Source organism: Polypterus senegalus, chromosome 10 (genome assembly GCF_016835505.1).
Source record: "Polypterus senegalus isolate Bchr_013 chromosome 10, ASM1683550v1, whole genome shotgun sequence".
In the NCBI taxonomy this organism is placed as follows: Eukaryota; Metazoa; Chordata; class Cladistia; order Polypteriformes; family Polypteridae; genus Polypterus; species Polypterus senegalus.
The window spans coordinates 29,526,023-29,545,021 of NC_053163.1; the positions used below are offsets into that span (position 1 = coordinate 29,526,023).

General features: G+C 36.1%; 1 protein-coding gene across 1 annotated transcript in view; it reads right to left on the reverse strand.

The window, feature by feature from the left end:
* dmc1 (DNA meiotic recombinase 1) overlaps positions 1-18,999 on the reverse strand; it is a 30,558-nt gene that overhangs the window by 8,179 nt on the left and 3,380 nt on the right. Inside the window, exons 2-12 of the mRNA XM_039764551.1 lie at positions 17,096-17,168; positions 12,559-12,603; positions 12,213-12,359; positions 11,353-11,435; positions 10,761-10,813; positions 8,941-8,982; positions 8,731-8,803; positions 6,536-6,627; positions 6,315-6,388; positions 3,863-3,977; positions 3,240-3,300 (exon numbers count right to left, since the gene is read on the reverse strand). Of these exons, the coding sequence (XP_039620485.1) occupies positions 3,240-3,300; positions 3,863-3,977; positions 6,315-6,388; positions 6,536-6,627; positions 8,731-8,803; positions 8,941-8,982; positions 10,761-10,813; positions 11,353-11,435; positions 12,213-12,359; positions 12,559-12,603; positions 17,096-17,152 (842 nt within the window). The 5' untranslated portion in view covers positions 17,153-17,168. The remainder of the gene's footprint in view (positions 1-3,239; positions 3,301-3,862; positions 3,978-6,314; positions 6,389-6,535; positions 6,628-8,730; positions 8,804-8,940; positions 8,983-10,760; positions 10,814-11,352; positions 11,436-12,212; positions 12,360-12,558; positions 12,604-17,095; positions 17,169-18,999) is intronic.

Consider the following 18,999-nt stretch of genomic DNA (forward strand, 5'->3'; position numbering starts at 1 on the left):
AGCAGGTAATGGATGAAGGTTAGGAAAGTGAGCTACAGGTTATAGAACAAATAAGGGTATATAAAGAACAAAGAAAAGTAGGGTATTGTTTTCATAGAAAGTCATGCTGTTATGGGTTCAGATCTTTCATCCTGAGCTGCAGATATGACTATTACCAGCTACTGATGGAAGTATAAGTTAAATGAAAACAGACATCTCTTTGCTATATTACTTTTAAAGTCTGCATCTCTACTTATGTAATATACACATTACTATAAACATGAAGGTGCAATAATTTAGGTAGGATATTCATTTTAATGATATTGATTCTGCCAATTAGTGACTTTTAAAAGTGAGTATCAACAAATCTTTAAGCCATTATGTGATTATATTTTATAGTTATTTAAATTGATGACAGACAAGGAAAGGGAAATTTAATCTTACAGTAATTGTCTTGCCTGGTTCGTCTGAAGTCAAGCGTATGCTCCTCTGCCAGCAGCAGCTAAAAAGGTGAAATACTGCACTTTCCAGCTTCGTACAAGAAATAAAACATTTAAAATCTCTAGTACTTTCTCTTAAACTCATTTTGCCATATATTTAAACAGCACTTTTCTCTAAAGAAGTTCTGAAATTAGTTGGAGGTCCATTGTTTGGATAGCAGTCTAAAGTCAGTTACTTGATGAAGTCTATCAGTCATTTGCTAAACCTGTTGTCCTGAACAGCGTCTCGGAAATGAACACTGCATTTTACTAACTATTCATCTACCCTGACTGATTGAACTGTTGAATTAAACTGTTCAGCTGTTGAACAAACTGACTCTATTTTGCATCGCCTTTGCATCTTTACTTGCCTTACTGACTACTGAAGTCTCTAAAATAGGTAATTGCTTTTAAGTAAAGACTAAAGAGTGCAACATTGTTCTAGCTTAAGTGTTTAAATCACCACAGAATCCATTAGTCCTGGAAATATAATATACTAATTAATTTTATTTGTATATTATTAATATTAAACTCAGAAAATGTGTGTAACATGCCCATCATATTTAATATTTTTCCTGTAATTCCTCAATTCCACTTACTTTATCTGGACAAAACTGGCAGCACAGTGAAGATTATGTTTTTTGATTTTACCTTGTCTGGTTCATCTGGAGTGAAGCTTATGCTCCTCTGCCAGCTGCAATTTAAAGATTACAAGGGAAACACCATACAGCCATTCCAGTTAATGGGTCATCTTAGAGATATGGAGATGGATTAGCCAATGGTGTCGTTGATAATGGACTATCTTTCGGGCAGACAGCAGGGTGTAAGGCTCAAGGACTGCGTCTGTGATGTGGATGTGTGAAACACTGAGATACCACAAAGAACAGTCTTGTGTCCTTTTCCCTTCACTATATATACCCCAGAGTATAAATAACAACAGATCATGTTCTTGCAGAAATTCTCAGATGAGTCTGCACTAATACAACATATTGATAGAGGGCATAGGACAGAGTATATAAGTACTTTGTTTTTAGTGGAAAGAGAGTTATCTGAAATTTAATATTAGCAAAAGAAAGGAACTAGTTATTGACTGCCGCTGCACCAAAGAACATCTTTGCTCAGTCAGCACTCAGGGAGTAGATGTGGAGGTTGTAGCATGGTACAACTCTTTTTGCGGGTCCACATTAATGATAGGCTGGACACTCTCTAATGCTGCTATGTCTCTTATGTTATAATGAAAACCAAAACATTACACAGTGCTCCCAGTAAAGCTTTCCTACTGAATTCTATAGCATAAGCATAACTTCCCTTGGTTTGTATCCTGCACATTGTGATATATATAGTAACCTAACATCTTATTTGCCTCCTTGATCACTTCTGAAACTGCCTGAATGTAGACAATGACAATTCTGCTATGGATCCAAGGTCCTTTTTGTAGCATGACCTTCAAGTGTCAAATATCTCATTGTGTATTTAAATGTAACATTTTTATTTCCTACATGTAATAACTTACATTTACTTACATCAAATTTCAACTGACACAAATCTGCCTAAGCATCTATGTTGTCCAGGTCCCTCTACAATGATTCAGCTCATTCTACATAATCTGCCCTTACTTCTAGTTTAGCATCATCTACAAACCTGGCCAGCTTGTTGTTATATTCCTATTGGGATTGTTGAAGGAAATTAAATGAGAACAGTGATGCCAGCACTTATGTCCGAGGGAACATCACATTTCATTAAATACATCCTGGGGTTTCTCTCACCATGACAACTAGTTATCAGCATCTAAGCCAGCTCCACAAACAGGGGCCTGAATGCCAGTTTCTTGTAGTTTTATTACTAATCGCCAACTGAAGTTAAATTATTAACATGTGGTGTCTTATCAAAATCATTCTGAAAATGAAGTTAAAGATGTTATGTGACTATCTATGGTTATATAATGTTTTTGCAGTTTTCTCATAGAATTCCACCATATTATTGAAAAATTATTTCCTCCATATGAACAAATGTTGACTAGTGGCCAGATCAACTTTTCTTGACATGTAATGCTCATTCTTTTCCTTAATAATGGCTTCCATTAATTCACCGATGATGCATTTTAAGCTTATTGGCCTAAAGCTACATGGATCAGTCCAATAACCCTTTGTCAGGGATGCCAGGGGCGATGACCCAGCCGGAACGCCTTGGAGGACCGGAAGAGGGTGTGCGCCCACCTCGGATCACGTGGGGGCAGCCACCCTGGTTGCTTTGGGGACCACGGGTACGGAGCTTTGAAGTAGGATTGAATTAATCTTATACACCTTATATAGCTGTTTTTTCCTTTGCAACTTCCATTTTTAGCTCCATATTTGTCCACTGCAGTCTTCTTCAGTTCTCTACTGCTTCAAAATTTTGGTGTAAACCTGTCTTGCATTATACGTGGAACATTTTTAAACTTGCCTAACCATCTCCTCATGTCCTCCACATTTAAAAGAATATCCCAATTGATCTAATTTAAGCTTTTCCACATCTAAATATGCCGTGCTAAAATTAAACTTGTCACTTTTTGTTTTTGAATATGCACTCTACCAAAACACAGGGAAATGTGTTATATTATGATCACTAGGTACTAATTCTTCAATCACATCTATCCCCTGTATCCTAACGTGATTATTATAAAATACAAAAACTAGACAGGCTCCCTTCCTCATTGGTGCCTTAATGTACTGAGTTAAAAATCAGTCACTATATATTAAGTCTTTTCAGAAATTTAACAAATATTCTATTGTCAGTACTTACGTCATTCCAGCTCCAGGGTCAGCTGTCATTTGATTGGTGATAAAAACAGCCACATTATATTCTGAGTAGATATATGAAAGAAAAAGCAATATTCTATTTACCCATGGAAAAAAAAGCATCCATTTGTAAAACCATAACAAAATGTATTCATTTTTTAGTGGAACTTGCTTATTTCATTACAGTGTTGTGGGGGATCACACCATATCCTGTAAGCATTAGGAGCAAAGTTGGGACCAATTTTGGACAGAATGCCAGTGAATTGCACACTAGCTCACATTTCTACAATTATTCATAGTAATAATTTTAAGTTACTGGTCAATATCAACTACATTACTTTTGTGATGAAAATTGAAAAGTACCTTGTGAAAAACATGGACACTAGGTGAACATGCAAACCTCATAAAGACAATGCTCAGGCAAGTATTGGAATGCCAGGATTCTGGAGCCATTAGGTAACACTGTACCATTAAGCTGGCAAATTAACTATTTTATTTCTTAATTGAAAATAAATTATAGATTTTAGTTTTTTTATTAAAGAATTTTGAATGTCATATGAATATTAATGCTGACAGACTTGAGAGACAGTAAAACAATGCTAAATTTGAAAAGAAAAAAAAAAACACCTTCAGAGATCTTCTGTAGCCTGGAAAGCATTTGTGCTAGCCTCTGCTGGCGTTCAGCAAGTTCCCCTCTGCCGGAAAAATCCACCCTAAAGAGAGCCATGACTGAATCTACAATCTAGAGAGATGAGCAAGATTTCAAGGGAATTCATGCTATACATCAAAAAAAAATGTACCCAAGTCAAGTTTGTTGTCATGTCTACATTCTGTAGTATAATAAAATTCTTATTGCATGTCTCCTTCTATGACAAAATGAAAAATGACAAAAATGCAATACAAAAACTAAATAAACAAATACATACTGTATCATGTAGAATACTGTACATATGTATGATTATATACAATATCCATCCATCCATTTCCTAACCCGCTGAATCCGAATACAGGGTCACGGGGGTCTGCTGGAGCCAATCCCAGCCAACACAGGGCACAAGGCAGGAACCAATCCTGGGCAGGGTGCCAACCCACCGCAGGACACACACAAACACACCCACACACCAAGCACACACTAGGGCCAATTTAGAACCGCCAATCCACCTAACCTGCATGTCTTTGGATTGTGGGAGGAAACCGGAGCGCCCGGAGGAAACCCACGCAGACACGGGGAGAACATGCAAACTCCACGCAGGGAGGACCCGGGAAGCGAACCCAGGTCTCCTAACTGCGAGGCAGCAGCACTACCACTGCACCACCGTGCTATATACAATATATACAGTATATTTGCAAGTATTATATATTGACTAGGTACATTACCTGTCGAAGAAAGGTAATAAAAAAAAATATTTGATATCCTTTGTCTTATGTACCATCCTACATCTTTCTTTGGTATCCTTGTGTGTTTCCTCTCTCAGTCGCATTCCCATAAATCCTGCTTTACAAGTTTTGTCATTTGGAGGCACAGGCACAGACAGTTGTGTTTTATTATATAGTAGATAGATGCATCCGGTTTGTTATGTCTCAAATTTTAGATTTGAGAGTCCAGTTACCTTATAACCTGTAGAATGAAATGGCACTTGAGCTCAACGGTGTGAATGTCAATGACCCTGTGCTGTTTGCTAGAAAGGAGGAGTGAGGAAAGTGGCTGTAAAGGATGATTGAGATCTTTACTTATACTCTTTGCCTTTCTAAATCTGTGAGTGTTGTACATGTCCTGAAAAGAAGGCAGCTCAGTGCCAATGGTATTCTGTGTGACCTACACAAAAAATGCTTTTCCTGCATAGCAATTGCTTGAAAAGCATGACATCTGCATTGAAACTTATTTTCTATCCAGAAATTGTGATCCTTAAATTATTGTGAAGCTGAAACATGGGCAAAGTACAGGAGACACCTTAATCAAAATGTACAATCAATACTTGCTACACAACATCCTTCATACTAAATTCTGCCTAGCATTATTGAGCAATCAGATGCTGCAAACTTTAAAGCTATGATCATTCATTATTACTTTCTTTGGATCAGCCTCATTATTGGGTCTTCAGTCAGTTCAACCAAGGCAAATGCAGCAGAAGAGAGAAAATGTTCCAAAGATATTCTCATGCCCAACATGATGCACACAACAAAATACTGACATCAGCTCTTGGGAGATTCTTACACTAGATTATGCCTAATAGATGAAGGGCCTCTATGAAAGATCCTTGTACTTAATGAACAAAATCTGAAAACATGTAGAAGAGTTGTGTAAGTGTTGTCACACACGTGTGCATGGGAGGCAGCTAAAGGGCTTGAGTGACGGCAGTTGTGAGGCATGCCGGGAGCTGGCAGAGTGCACTGACTCTTTTTCTCTCTTTCCTGTAAACTATTCCCGGGAGGTTCCATCTGGCTCTCTTGACGTCACTTCCGGGACCGAGCCAATGGGAGAAGACCTTACCGGCTCCGGCCCCTGTGATGTCACATCCGGGCCCGAACCAATGTCTAAAGAACACAGGCCAGATCCTTATGACCTCACTTCCTGTCTTCCCCTTTAAAAGCCTGCCCTTTTCCCTAAATCCTCATTCTTGTTTTAGACTTGTTTGTATGCACTTCAGTGCTGTGTATTTTTATAAAAGAACTTCTTTGCAGCCAGGATACCAGATTATATGGGTGGCTGACCCAAATCTTTATCTGAGTATGTCTCGTTATTGTGACAGTGTTAAACTGAAAATGCCTTAACTACGATAAACAGTTCCTTCTGCCTCTGCCATGCAAAAGCTTACTTGATAACACCTGTACAACTTGAGAAAAGAATGTTTATGACCCTAATTAATGGATCATTGTTTTAACAACAAGTAGTCTGCTTTACACTCATGTATTTTACTTCCGTGTGTATTGCTGTTTGAATATTTTAAATGTTTTTTGCCAAAAAGAAAACATGAATTGACTTTAGTGGACAAAATGTATATTTAAATGCAATAATAATTAATAATTTAGGTAGTAATAATTAATTACAAAAAACATTCATATAGGTGTTGAGACTTACCAGGAGTTTAAAAATTCCTGCCTCCTCATGAAACTTGGCAGCTACAAAATCTAACAGTTCCATTTGATGTTCACCTGGAAACATAATTTAACATGATTGACAAATTGCATTTTACAATTTCTCTAAACCAAAGATGTTGTCAGTTTGCTGTTCAGTTCTTCACACAACCTAATCCATTATATGATACTTTACATTTTACTAGTAAAAATAATTAAATTTACTTGTATAAGCACGTGCATACAGCACATTATCCAGCACAGCATCGTGGTCCACATTGAATCGGTCAGCAATGTCCTTTAGCCGATCTGGGCGACTGTATTACCAGAGTATGGAAATTAAACTAAATTCCACATTAATATATACATAGCATATTAGTGACTAATATTTTGACCAGACTGTGAAAACATAGATCTTTGACAATAATTAGGAAAATAAAAAGGTAAAAATACTGCCTGTAACTTTTGGAAATATTAACATAATAGAAAATAAACAAATGAATTAAAAGGAAAACTACATTTGCTATTAGTGTTTCTGTCAATATGTATATTATTCAAGTGTATTCCATCCATTAATGAAATCCCTTAATCTACTTTAGAATAATGGGGAGCCACAGCCTGAGGGCATCCAGCTTAATGGCAGAAACCACATTCACAAGAAAACAAATTAGGGGAGAGTCCCGAGGCTTTGGAAAACATCTTGTATCACCCCAGTCCCAAAGGTATCACATCCTAGTGAGCTGAATGACTTCCGGCCCATCACTCTGACGTCACATGTGATGAAGACCAGGGAGCGACTGCTGCTTCACCACCTAAGGCTACAGGTCCGCCCCGCCCTCGACCCTCTGAAGAAGGAGAAGGTAGGAACGGAGGATGCCATCATCTATATGCTACACCGATCCCTCTCCCACTTGGACAGAGGCAGTAGTGCAGTAAGAATTATGTTCCTGGACTTCTCTAACGCCTTCAACACCATCCAACCTCTGCTCCTTAGGGACAAGCTGAGAGAGTTGGGAGTAGATTCATACCTGGTGGCATGGATTGTGGACTATCCTACAGACAGACCTCAGTATGTGCGTCTCGGGAACTGCAGGTCTGACATTGTGGTCAGCAACACAGGAGCGCCGCAGGGGACTGTACTTTCTCCAGTCCTATTCAACCTATATACATTAGACTTCCAATACAACTCGGAGTCCTGCCACGTGCAAAAGTTCACTGACGACACTTCTATCGTGGGCTGTATCAGGAGTGGGCAGGAGGAGGAGTATAGGAAGCTAATCAAGGGCTTTGTTAAATGGTGCAACTCAAACCACTTACACCTGAACAGCAGCAAGACCAAGGAACTGGTGATGGATTTTAAGAGGACCAGGACCCGCTTGGACCCCGTGATCATCAGAGAAGACTGTGTGTAGAGGGTACAGACCTATAAATACCTGGGAGTGCAGCTGGATGATAAATTGGACTGGACTGCCAATACTGATGCTCTGTGTAATAAAGGTCAGAGCCGACTATACTTCCTTAGAAGGCTGGTGTCCTTCAACATCTGCAATAAGATGCTGCAGATGTTCTACCAGACAGTTGTGGCGAGTGCCCTCTTCTACACGGTGGTGTGCTGGGGAGGTAGCATAAAGATTAAGGCACCTCACGCCTGAACAAACTTGTTAAGAAGGCAGGCTCTATTGTAGGAATGAAGCTGGACAGTTTGGCATCCATGGCAGAGTGACCGGCGCTGACCAGGCTCCTGTCAGTCATGGAGAATCCACTGCATCCACTGAACAGTGTCATCTCCAGGCAGAGGAGCAGCTTCAGCGACAGACTGCTGTCCCTGTCCTGCTCCACTGACAGACTGAGGAGATCATTCCTCCCCCACACTATGCGACTCTTCAGTTCCACCCAGGGGGGTAAACGTTAACATTATTCAAAGTTATTGTCTGTTTTTAATTTAATATTGTTTTTTTGTATCCGTATGCTGCTGCTGGATTATGTGAATTTCCCTTGGGATTAATAAAGTATCTATCTATCTATCTATCTATCTATCTATCTATCTATCTATCTATCTATCTATCTATCTAGAATCACAAAGTAACATGCACACCTTTGGGATATGGAAGAAAACCTGAAATACCCAGATAGACACACACACAGACACAAAAATAACATGCATGAATTTGGAGCAAAAGTGACTGCCACTGCACCACTATGCCACTCAGCTGTACCAAGTCCAAAAAAGCATGCAACATTTTGAAACACCTGCATAAATGATTTTTTATCTAAATGTGTTGGCCCATACAAAATAACAGATGATCTACTATAATCCTTTTTATATATTTTATTCGGCACACAGTATAATAACCTCATATTAACAAGCATTACATGGAAAATACAAATTTTACTATGATTATTTATCTCTGAAAGGATACAATGTATTTTCTGTGTCTATAAATATAACTTTTCCCCCAGTGTATCCCTCATCTCCAGGAAGCTGTGCTGTTACTAAAGCAAAATAATATATATTTAGCTGTGCTTTTAATTTAAAAAGTAAGAAAAATATTAATATACAACTTACAAATTTCAGTTACTGCACAGGAGACAGATTCACAAAGATACAAAGACCTTTTTTTATTACATACCACAAAGGGTGTGAGATAGCTGTGTTTTCCCAGTTCTAAACTCTGCAAAAAAGTTGATTTAGGTTCGTCAGACTGGAAAACTAATTTAAAACATTATTATCCAAGACACCATTTATAAAAACAAATATTTACCTCTAAACCTGCCTTCAGATCTGATTCAGGGTCATATATTTTAGCATTAAATGGAACAATTTAACACAATTAAAAGAGGAAATAAACTATTGTTATATATATTTGTTTGTTTTAGAGGAATACAAATTCTCCACAAACTCAAACTAGATAATTGGTTTCATACAGTAAATGACTGATCTGGGATTTGTGCCAAATTACTAAGTATAAATCACAAAAATAAATAAATAAATACATACATAAAAAATGTAATTCCTTTCTGAAAGATGTGCATGTAAAGACTGGATAACAGGAAGAAAATCAGAAAAAATAAAATAAAAGTCCTGGTGCAATTTTTGCAATCTAGTATTTGTTAATAAAGGATTTTACTTAATAAAAATAAAGACTAAAGAAGACGAGTACAAGACCTCACTTTCTCAATACAAACTGTGTCAAGAAATTTCAATATTTACATATTGAAAAGGCAGTTTTCTGGATTATTTAATCAGCTATAAAATGATAAAAACTATAATCGTATCATACTAAATGCAGTATATATTCAAAGGCATCTTTTGCAGTCTGTCAAGAACACATTTTGAACCAGTAAGCTACAGTAAAAAGTGCAACTGTTTTGGAAAAGAATCATTTCAACATTTGTTTTTAAATAGTTAATTTATTTGTGCGATCCACATTTCGTAAACTTATGAATTGTATTCCTGTAAAATTTACCTATCGATCACTCCAAAATGGAAATACATAGCCAGCCCTTTTTCAAAACACAGTAACTGCCTTACAGTGAACATGAAAGAAACACTTAAAAAGGGATTTTGTTTAGCCTTTTTGTTAGAGGTTATTCAGTTAACACTTAAAAAGGGATTTTGTTTAGCCTTTTTGTTAGAGGTTATTCAGTTAGTGACAATTGTCCCCCTAGTTTTGAGAATTAATGTGTTCACGTAGTAGAGTATTTGAATTAGTCATGAATAAAAACAACAGGATTGTCTCTTAGCTAAACTTTTATAAAAATTAAACAAAAACAATAGACCTCTGATTCCCAACAAACATATGTCCCACTATCCATTTTAGCAATAAGATTTTCTTTAAATAATAAAAAGGTTGTGATGATCAAGAGTTAGTAACATTAACCTCTTAAAGTAAGTGTTTTTTAAGCAAAAAACTAAACAGTCAAATGGCCAACTTGACTCGAAATAAATAATTATTAACAATCTTTCACTTCTATATGGGAATGCAGATATTTGGGTCAATTACAACCACTTTATTTACAATCTACCCTCAATACTGTGCCGATTTAGAGTTGACGGCTATTCTAAGCTACATAGCTTTGGGATGTGGGAGTAAACAGAAGTACTCAAAAATCTACAGAGGCAGAGGAAGAACATGTAAGCACTACATATTTATCAACAGCTGTAATTTGAAACCATGACTCTATGGCTGTCTCATAAAACCAGGACTGTACAACTGTCTTGTAAGACTCCCAAAATGTCTGCCTTTACACAGTGCCGCAACATTCCAAACTCTGGGGTGGAATATAATTTATCTATCTGATCAATTTCTCTCTCCCACATATGTATGTATAATCTAGTTCAGAAACCTGTTCCTTATATCCAGGCCATGTCCTCCTGACCATAAACATCTCTAAGCTAAATTTTTTAGAAATAATATGGCAACATATTATTTTCATTTTTTAAACTTACCTCCAAAAGCTTCTGTAATGGCCATACTTTCAATTCCACCACCTAACAGTTTGCTAAAAGAAAAAAGCATGTGCTTTACAAACACAGTCAGTCAGTCATTATATTATATGCATTTTATTGAAGGTTAATTACTTAAGTATTAATACATCATTTTTATATCTAACATGACAGTTAGATATAAAATGCATTTGCACATGCATTTGCACACTGTCCAAATAGTAAACTACACACAAAAAGCACCCCAATAGTACATAAATAGAAAACTGTTAAACCAAATAATGAATAAGTTAAGCAACTCACCTTCAATACAGATGCATGACACAGTTTATGTAGAAGACAAAAAAGAACTAATACAAAAACCTATAAACATAAATTAACGTAGGTATGGGTTCTATGTGTATGAAGCAATTAGCTCATTATGCCCATTTGAACCTATGTACAGTATAAGATGCTGAGCCACTGTACTTACTGTATGTTTATTATTAAAAAGGAAGTCAGTGGAACAAAAATAAATATAACATGCAAAGACATTTGGGTATGTGTTTTACGTAATTTCTTCACTGTAAGAAAGCTTTAACTAAATTACTCTTACTCAAACTCTTGGCTGCCAGTTGAGATGTGAAACACCATCTTCCTCTTTTCACTGTATGCAAAGGCAGTGACAAAGCCAGGTTCCTGCAAGAATTTTGACATACATATCCTAAGCAAATAACTTTTTTGCTATATAAACATAAAGGAAAAAGCATGTGAGGAGAATGTGCTAAGATATTCTTAATGAATCACAAAATAACAGCAAAAGAAGTAAAAAGAAAAAGAGCAGGAAAGAGCACTGAAAAATTAGAGCAAGTCAGTGCTCGTACATGTAAAAATGCCCTGCTCCATCTTTGTCACTTTATGAATATGACTACTTAAATGTGTGAGTCCTGCAATAAACTTACACCCTGCCTAGGACTGGTTCTGTGTTGGATTGTGCCAGAGCAGGCCTCAGTCCACTGCAACACTGAATTGATTGAAGCAGGCTTAAAAGTGTCATTAATTTAATAAAGTACACACTGAGCTCACTTTAACAAAATTATAGGTTTTACATTTAACTAAAGAATTTAAAAAGTTGGGGCGGCACGGTGGCGCAGTGGTAGTGCTGCTACCTCGCAGTTAGGAGACCCAGGTTTGCTTCCTGGGTCCTCCCAGTGTGGAGTTTGCATGTTCTCCCTGTGTCTGTGTGGGTTTCCTCCTGCAGTCCAAAGACATGCAGGTTAGGTGGATTGGTGATTCTAAATTGTGTGTGTCCTGTGGTGAGTTAACCCCCTGCCCGGGATTGGTTCCTGCCTTGTGCCCTGTGTTGGCTGGGATTAGCTCCAGCAGACCCCCGTGACCCGTGTTTGGATTCAATGGGTTGGTGGATGGATTTAAAAAGTTTAATATTTGTGCATTTTCCTCTATTCTGCTACTTACAATCAGTTTGTTAGCAGCTTCTTTGATTTTGTCAACTTTGGCTTCTGATAATCCTTTGATGTTTCCCATTGCTCTTCGTGTTGTCATCTGAATCCCTTTGATTGTACAGATTCCAACCATTTTCAGTTTTTTAATGTCTGCCATGTTCTACAAAGAAGCAACCATACACTTTAGTATAAATTTCATCCAAAAGTTTAGAACTTTATTCATCTTTTTCAAATATGAGTTAATTTTAACTACCTATACTAAAACTGACCTTCGCAAATATTACTTTATCAAATTTCAGTCATCATCCAACATGAAACTTATATTCATAACAACAATATAGCATTGGTTGAGTACTCACAATTCCATGTTTCTGTAGAAGATCTATGTCTTGGAAAAATGAATCCTGCCAAAAAAAGCATTATTAATAATATATCCATTTCCACTTTCTATCCTATTTAGACTAGAGGACAATATCTCTGCAAAAGAAAACTGTAGTCTTTTCTTTGAGCAGTGATATACTCATAAACTCATTTTATGTGAGTCTAGCATTTTCAGTCTTAAGTCTACAAGAGAGATACATATACAAAAAGGAACAAAGTTAAATACAGAGAAATATGCATAAATCAGAAAGCCACCTATCACACCATAAAGAACACATCAAAATTATAACCACATAAATAAGCCCAAATGCAGGACCAATTTCAAATCACTGGTCTAACCATATTTTAATCAGCATCATTTTAGAGCAAAATGACTGCATGCTATTTATGAATAATTTACTGTAAAATGTTTATGCCTAATATTATTTTTGGGTACATTTTGTCTGTATAGTCCCTAGAGATCTGGTTAAAGATCACTGCAAAATAAAATGATTCATTATACAGGGAGCATTGCAAATCAATTCAGTATTAATAAAAACTGACCCATCTTTCTGAATATATATTTTACTTTACTGGAATTAATAAACCTTCATAAAAATGTCATAAACCTATAGTTGTCCACAAATTCTGACTCACCAGAGGTTTTACTGTCTTTGTATGCAGAAAAAGCTTTTGAGATATTCAAATGGAATTATTTATTTACTGCACTACACAGATTCGGGTTCGCCCCAAATATATCTGCGTGGATTATGCTACTGTATACTAGTCCAGAAGCCTGAGTCTGCATTAATAACACAAACAGACTATTTCAAATTAGAACATGGTATTTGACAAGGGTGCCCACTATCATTAATGGTCTTTGCATTGGCCATTAAGTCATTGGCTTTACATGCCTGGATAAAACCAAAGATAAAGAGGTTTATCAGAAAAGGGCACAAACATAAAAAGAGCACTATATAAATATGATATGATACTCTATTTATCAAACCACAATAAACCCTGCCATTAGTCTTAGACGTTTTAGGAGAATTTCATAAGATTCCGGTTTCAAAATTATTCTGAATAAAAGTGCGTTTTTCCCAGTGAACTCTCTAGCGCATCTCATTAGACTGGATATCTCATATTTCCTAATATAAAACTAGTTTACATATTTGGGGATCACAAACAAATATAAAGATCTCTTCCCATATATTTTGGAAGAACTGTGGATAAAATCAAACAAGATGTTAACAGATGTTCCACCCTCTAACTCGACTTAGCAGGGAAAATGAACACTGCCAATCTTCCTAAAGCTGCTCTATCTGTTCCAGAGTATGCCAATATACTTTACATAAGTAAATAATTCTTTAAGGAATTAAACTCAGTTATGACATCAGTGTTTTATCCAGAAATTTTTTCCAGCGGGTGGCAAGAAAAAGTAGCCGGGTGGGGCGGGATGGGGAAATTTGGTGGTGGGGAAAATTAAATGTGCACTATTTTTATTAGTTAATTATTATTAATTATTTTCCAAAGCTCAATATGACTTCCTTTTTTAAGGTTTGATACTTGTGCCAGAATATTTTTATTAAATTTAAGAACTATCCAATTCAGGATCCTGCAACCCTAACAAAAATTTTAAATAACAATTGTTATGACATAAACCAAGAGGCACAAATATTGTCGTTGTCGGGAAGAAAAGTGAAAACAATGAAAAAAAGTATAGGAAACCTAATTAAGAAAAATTAAAAAATATTCTTCAAAGCCAACTTGCATATGCAGAAGATGTCTTCAGTTAAATATTTATTCTTCTTTATTTCCTAGAGGCCCAGTTGTCTGTAGCTTTCCCATAATCAAAGTCCCCAGGATCTCAGCCCGCAAAGGAGATCACTCATCGTACACTGTCGTAGTGACTATACTGCAAAGTCATCAAACAGCTATCTAGTGTCACTAGCGATTTTCTGCTTAATCTGGGGAATGTTCAGAGTATTTTGAATTTCCGTTAAACCAGCCATCCTAACTGAAGAAATTTGGAAGAAATAGAACAGCTGCCTTAAGATGTTCAGTTTTGTTAAATAAGGTACAGCAGCTGCTGCTTGGGCACTTGCAAGGGCTAATCGGCGGTTTACACAGTGGCAGTTGACCAAGAGTCCAGATGTTTTATCTCTAAGCTGTTTTGCCACACCTTTCTGTTTCCCAATCATAACAGCCGTTACATCTGACCCTAGTCCAACCAAATTAGCAGTTTTCAAGCCTAGAGTGTCCATAGTCTCACTCAGTGTGTTGGTTATAGTCTCTGCTTTGCGGGTTGATACAAAACTAATTCTGACCTCTTTGGTGACCTGGCAAAAATATTTAATGTAAATAATTAATTGTTTTACATCTGAGATATCTGTGGTTTCATCACACAGAATACTGAAAAACTTTTCTGTGTGTATATTTTTCAGTATGTTAGATTTTATTTCTGACGCTAAGACATCCAAGAGCTCTTGCATTATTCTTTTAGAGGTGTAATGTGTATTTTTGCCAATATTGAGATGTTGTAAAAAGGAACAACCTATTACTTTACAGTGTTACAACAGCATTTCAAACAACGTTGTATGTAGCAGCTCATTTTTGCCAAACAATGCATGGATCTTAAAGCTCCCACAAAGGCATCTCTCTGTAAGTTATTTAACACAGATACAGATCTTTCAATTTGACCGATTCCAGTTTGCTCTAGTACACGCTTTCCTAAAAGGTCAGCAGAAGATACAATGTGCATTTTACTTTTTTCATGGTTCAGCAAGCTTTCTTTTCGAATTCATGTGTATGGCACGTTTACCCAAAGTAACCCCTCCTGGGGGGGGAGTATGTCATGCACAATGAACACCACATAACATTTTCTTTGACCATTAGCCAATCAAAATCTTTAAATCATTGTTTTGTTCAGTCCTCCTCTTGCCCGCCCACCTCCACATCCTCTTTGCTTGTGAACTGCCACTCCGCTCCCGCTATTAAAATGTACAGCCCCCTCTCGCCCACCCACCTCTCCATACTCCTTGCTAATGTATTAAGCTGCTACACCCCCGCTATTACCATATAGAGCCCGCTCCCGAAACCCCACCTCCCCATACTCTTTGCTTGTGAACTCTGCTCCGCCTCGTCCCCGCTATTAGCTTTAACAATATTTGCCCACCTGCCCGCTCGTCCCTTGCCATCTCTGCAGATCATTAGATCTGCCTGTGCCTGCAGATCTGCAGCTGTCATCTCACAATGTCATGCGAGATGACAGCCAGGCGCTAAACTTAATTAGCTGGGTGGAGCGCCCTGCTAAAAGACACTAGGGAGATCACTGGACATCATTCATCTGGAAAAAAAAAGCCATGCATTCAAAAGACGCCTTTACAAAGATCTAAAGCAGAGAGTGGCATGGCACTATGAAACTGGCAGAACTGAATTCACTTTCACCTAACTTACAATGAAAAACAAAATCATGTTCTAAATCTTCCTTGTATGTCCTGTGTTGTGCTCCATTTAATACTGACTATCATCAAGTTACCAGCAATCCAGTTGTCCACCAGTTATTTAAAATGTGGAACTGATGCAGAACTTTTTCCACCTTAAAACAAATTCAGTGCACATATATCAATCACAGAGGCAACGCTGATTAGTCTTAATGAAGACTCAGAGATAATTTCAACAATATATAAAATTATTTCTAAGAATTTACATTTCAAATATTCTAGGTAACATAACATAACATCTATAAGCCTTTTATAATTCAAACAAATGTCTGTCATTTATCTCATTTAAAACTGTCCAAAATGTACCTAGGACAAGATCTAACCTGTGATCTCTGCCTTCTAGCTCCAGCTTCACTATGCCATGTGTTTAAGGAATGCACTAAATTAACATCATTTTGGACAAATACTGCATCTTTACATAATTCTAAGACAGTCTTAGTCTTAAAATCACTTTTAATTCACTATAAACAATAAATAGTGTACTCCTGGATGGCATTAAGGTCCATAGGAACTGGTTAATTGTAATAACTTATACTATACTGCTAACACACAGACATAATCTTGCTTAACTGGCAGAATTCCAGCCCACCATTTATAACTCAGTGGGTAAGCAGCATTCTATATCATATTAAATTAGAAAAAAGATATGTGCCAAACTTTTTTTTTAAACATGGCAAAAATTCATTACTATTATTTTAGAAAAAGCTTGCTGAAAAACTTGTTGAACCTGTGATCAACTCTCTCATGCTATTAGTCCTTTGACCATATAAAGTTAGATTTTTATTTTTTTTTTTTGGTTCCTTGGTCATGTCTCTCTTTATTTCTTTTTGTCTTGGGTGGGGGCAGAAGTTTGCTTTTTCTTTCTTCTACATTGTATTCATTTTAAAGGAAATGGCTGTATCTGTTAAATTACTGTTGCTTTTTTTAATATTGAGTAGCATGCCATTGTAAAGTTATATTTTTTATTTTTATAAAATAAAATAATAAATATTCAAATCACTTAAATATAACCTATTCAAAACACATTAATTACCTCATCTTCATGCAGACCCAATTCATTATCTACCACCTGGTCTTCAGCAGCTTTCATGGCAACTGTGGACAGACTACCAAAAACAGAATGTTCCACTTTTATAAAGGTTTCTTGCATAACAGATACACCACTGACTCAAATACAGCCTAGCTAAATGAACAATAACCTTATCTGTATATATTATACTCTAGTTAAAATATTTTAAAACCTGTGAATGTTGCAATCGAGCTCCAGCTTTATTAGGCCAAATGTTTTGGGCATGCACCAAATTAATATCATTCTGGGAAAAAATGTGTAAATGCCTAGCAGACAGCCTTAGTATCACAATCACTCTTAATCCATTAATAGCTGTGTTCGATTAACTTTCAGATGGGCTTAAAGTACAGAAGGACAAACAAACTATAATAGCCTTTACTACACTACTAGCATGTACACTTACTGAATCTTGCTCAAATGGAAGAATCCTAACCCACCTCTTTTAAGTCAGTGGGTAACTGATGTTACATACTATTTGAAATTTGAAAAAATCAAATTCTCACTTAGAGGATGTGTTCAAAACCTTTTAAAAAACCTGGCAGGATCTAATCAATAACATTTTAGAATAAGCATTTATATTGGAGAGAAAGGCTCATTTCTCTCTTTACTACTCTCAATAGTTTTGGCTGTTAGCCTTCCTATCTTTCTCATGAATGGGGGTTGAATCAAATTTAGTTTTCCTAAGTTTGACTTGATTGTAAGTAATGTTACATGCTGTTAATAAATTCAATAAAACATAAAAGAGAAAAGAAAAAGAAACCTGGGCATCCATTTAACATTTTTAAAGAAACTGTCACTAATTACTGCACATAATGTACCTTTTCAGTACTTTTTTCTGCATTTAATTTTACATTACTAACTTATCAAGCAACTAATGCATGAAGTAACATACTAAACATTTTTAAAATGTATCAATCAGGCAGTTTGCAATATAATGCAATTCCTTTACATCCAATTCCTAGGTGTTGGAAAGTATATAACAGTTACTATATTTTTGTCTTTTATTGAAACAAATTAACTTTCCATTCACTTTAATTTGATATTTTACATTCAAATGTCTGCCAAATGCAGTTTGTTAGAAGAATTTATAGCACCATTTAATAAAATATGTTTTTTCACATTTACATTTTGGCACAAATGAAAATCAACATCTGTTTAGCTTTAATGACAGGCTCTAAATAATTAACTAAGATATCTAAAACTAAACCTTTCGGCTCATCTCATTTGTCTAAAATAATATCTGTGCCTTTTTCTGCCATATATATTCTTCTTGGGTTTTTGCTTTTTGTTTTCAGAAACCAAAATCTTCAAGCATACTCATCATACCTTTCTATTTGTACTTTGAATAATTTTGTTAGGATTCATTGATGTTATTATAATTCGTATTGCATTGTAGTTTACTCTTACTTTAGATTCTCTAAATCCTTAATGATATTTCATGAATTGCTACTTACTTGAAGGCTACGAAAGAACTTTATGCTACTAGACACTGCAGTCCTAGCTGAGAGAATCTTGAAAGTCTACCCAAATATTTTTTTTTAATATAATTTTTAAGTGACCAAATTGGTCTTACTCTCTTATACCTTATCCCTCGATAACACTGCTTCTGCACAGTTTGGCAGTTGTTGTTGAGATATACCATATACAGTTTAAAGTGATCTGTGAAAGTCTACAGGAAACAAAAATCAATGGACAACTGTTTCAATAAGAAATTCCAATTCAGTCATGAAAGCTCTAACATGTCTAATGTGCAAAACTTGGTAAAATATTATAAATCCTCCCCTGTTGAAAAATAACACCCTCTTACAAAATTCCCTGAAATAGCAATTTAAAAAAAAAAAGTCAGTCCAGCTTTCAGCTCTGTTCAT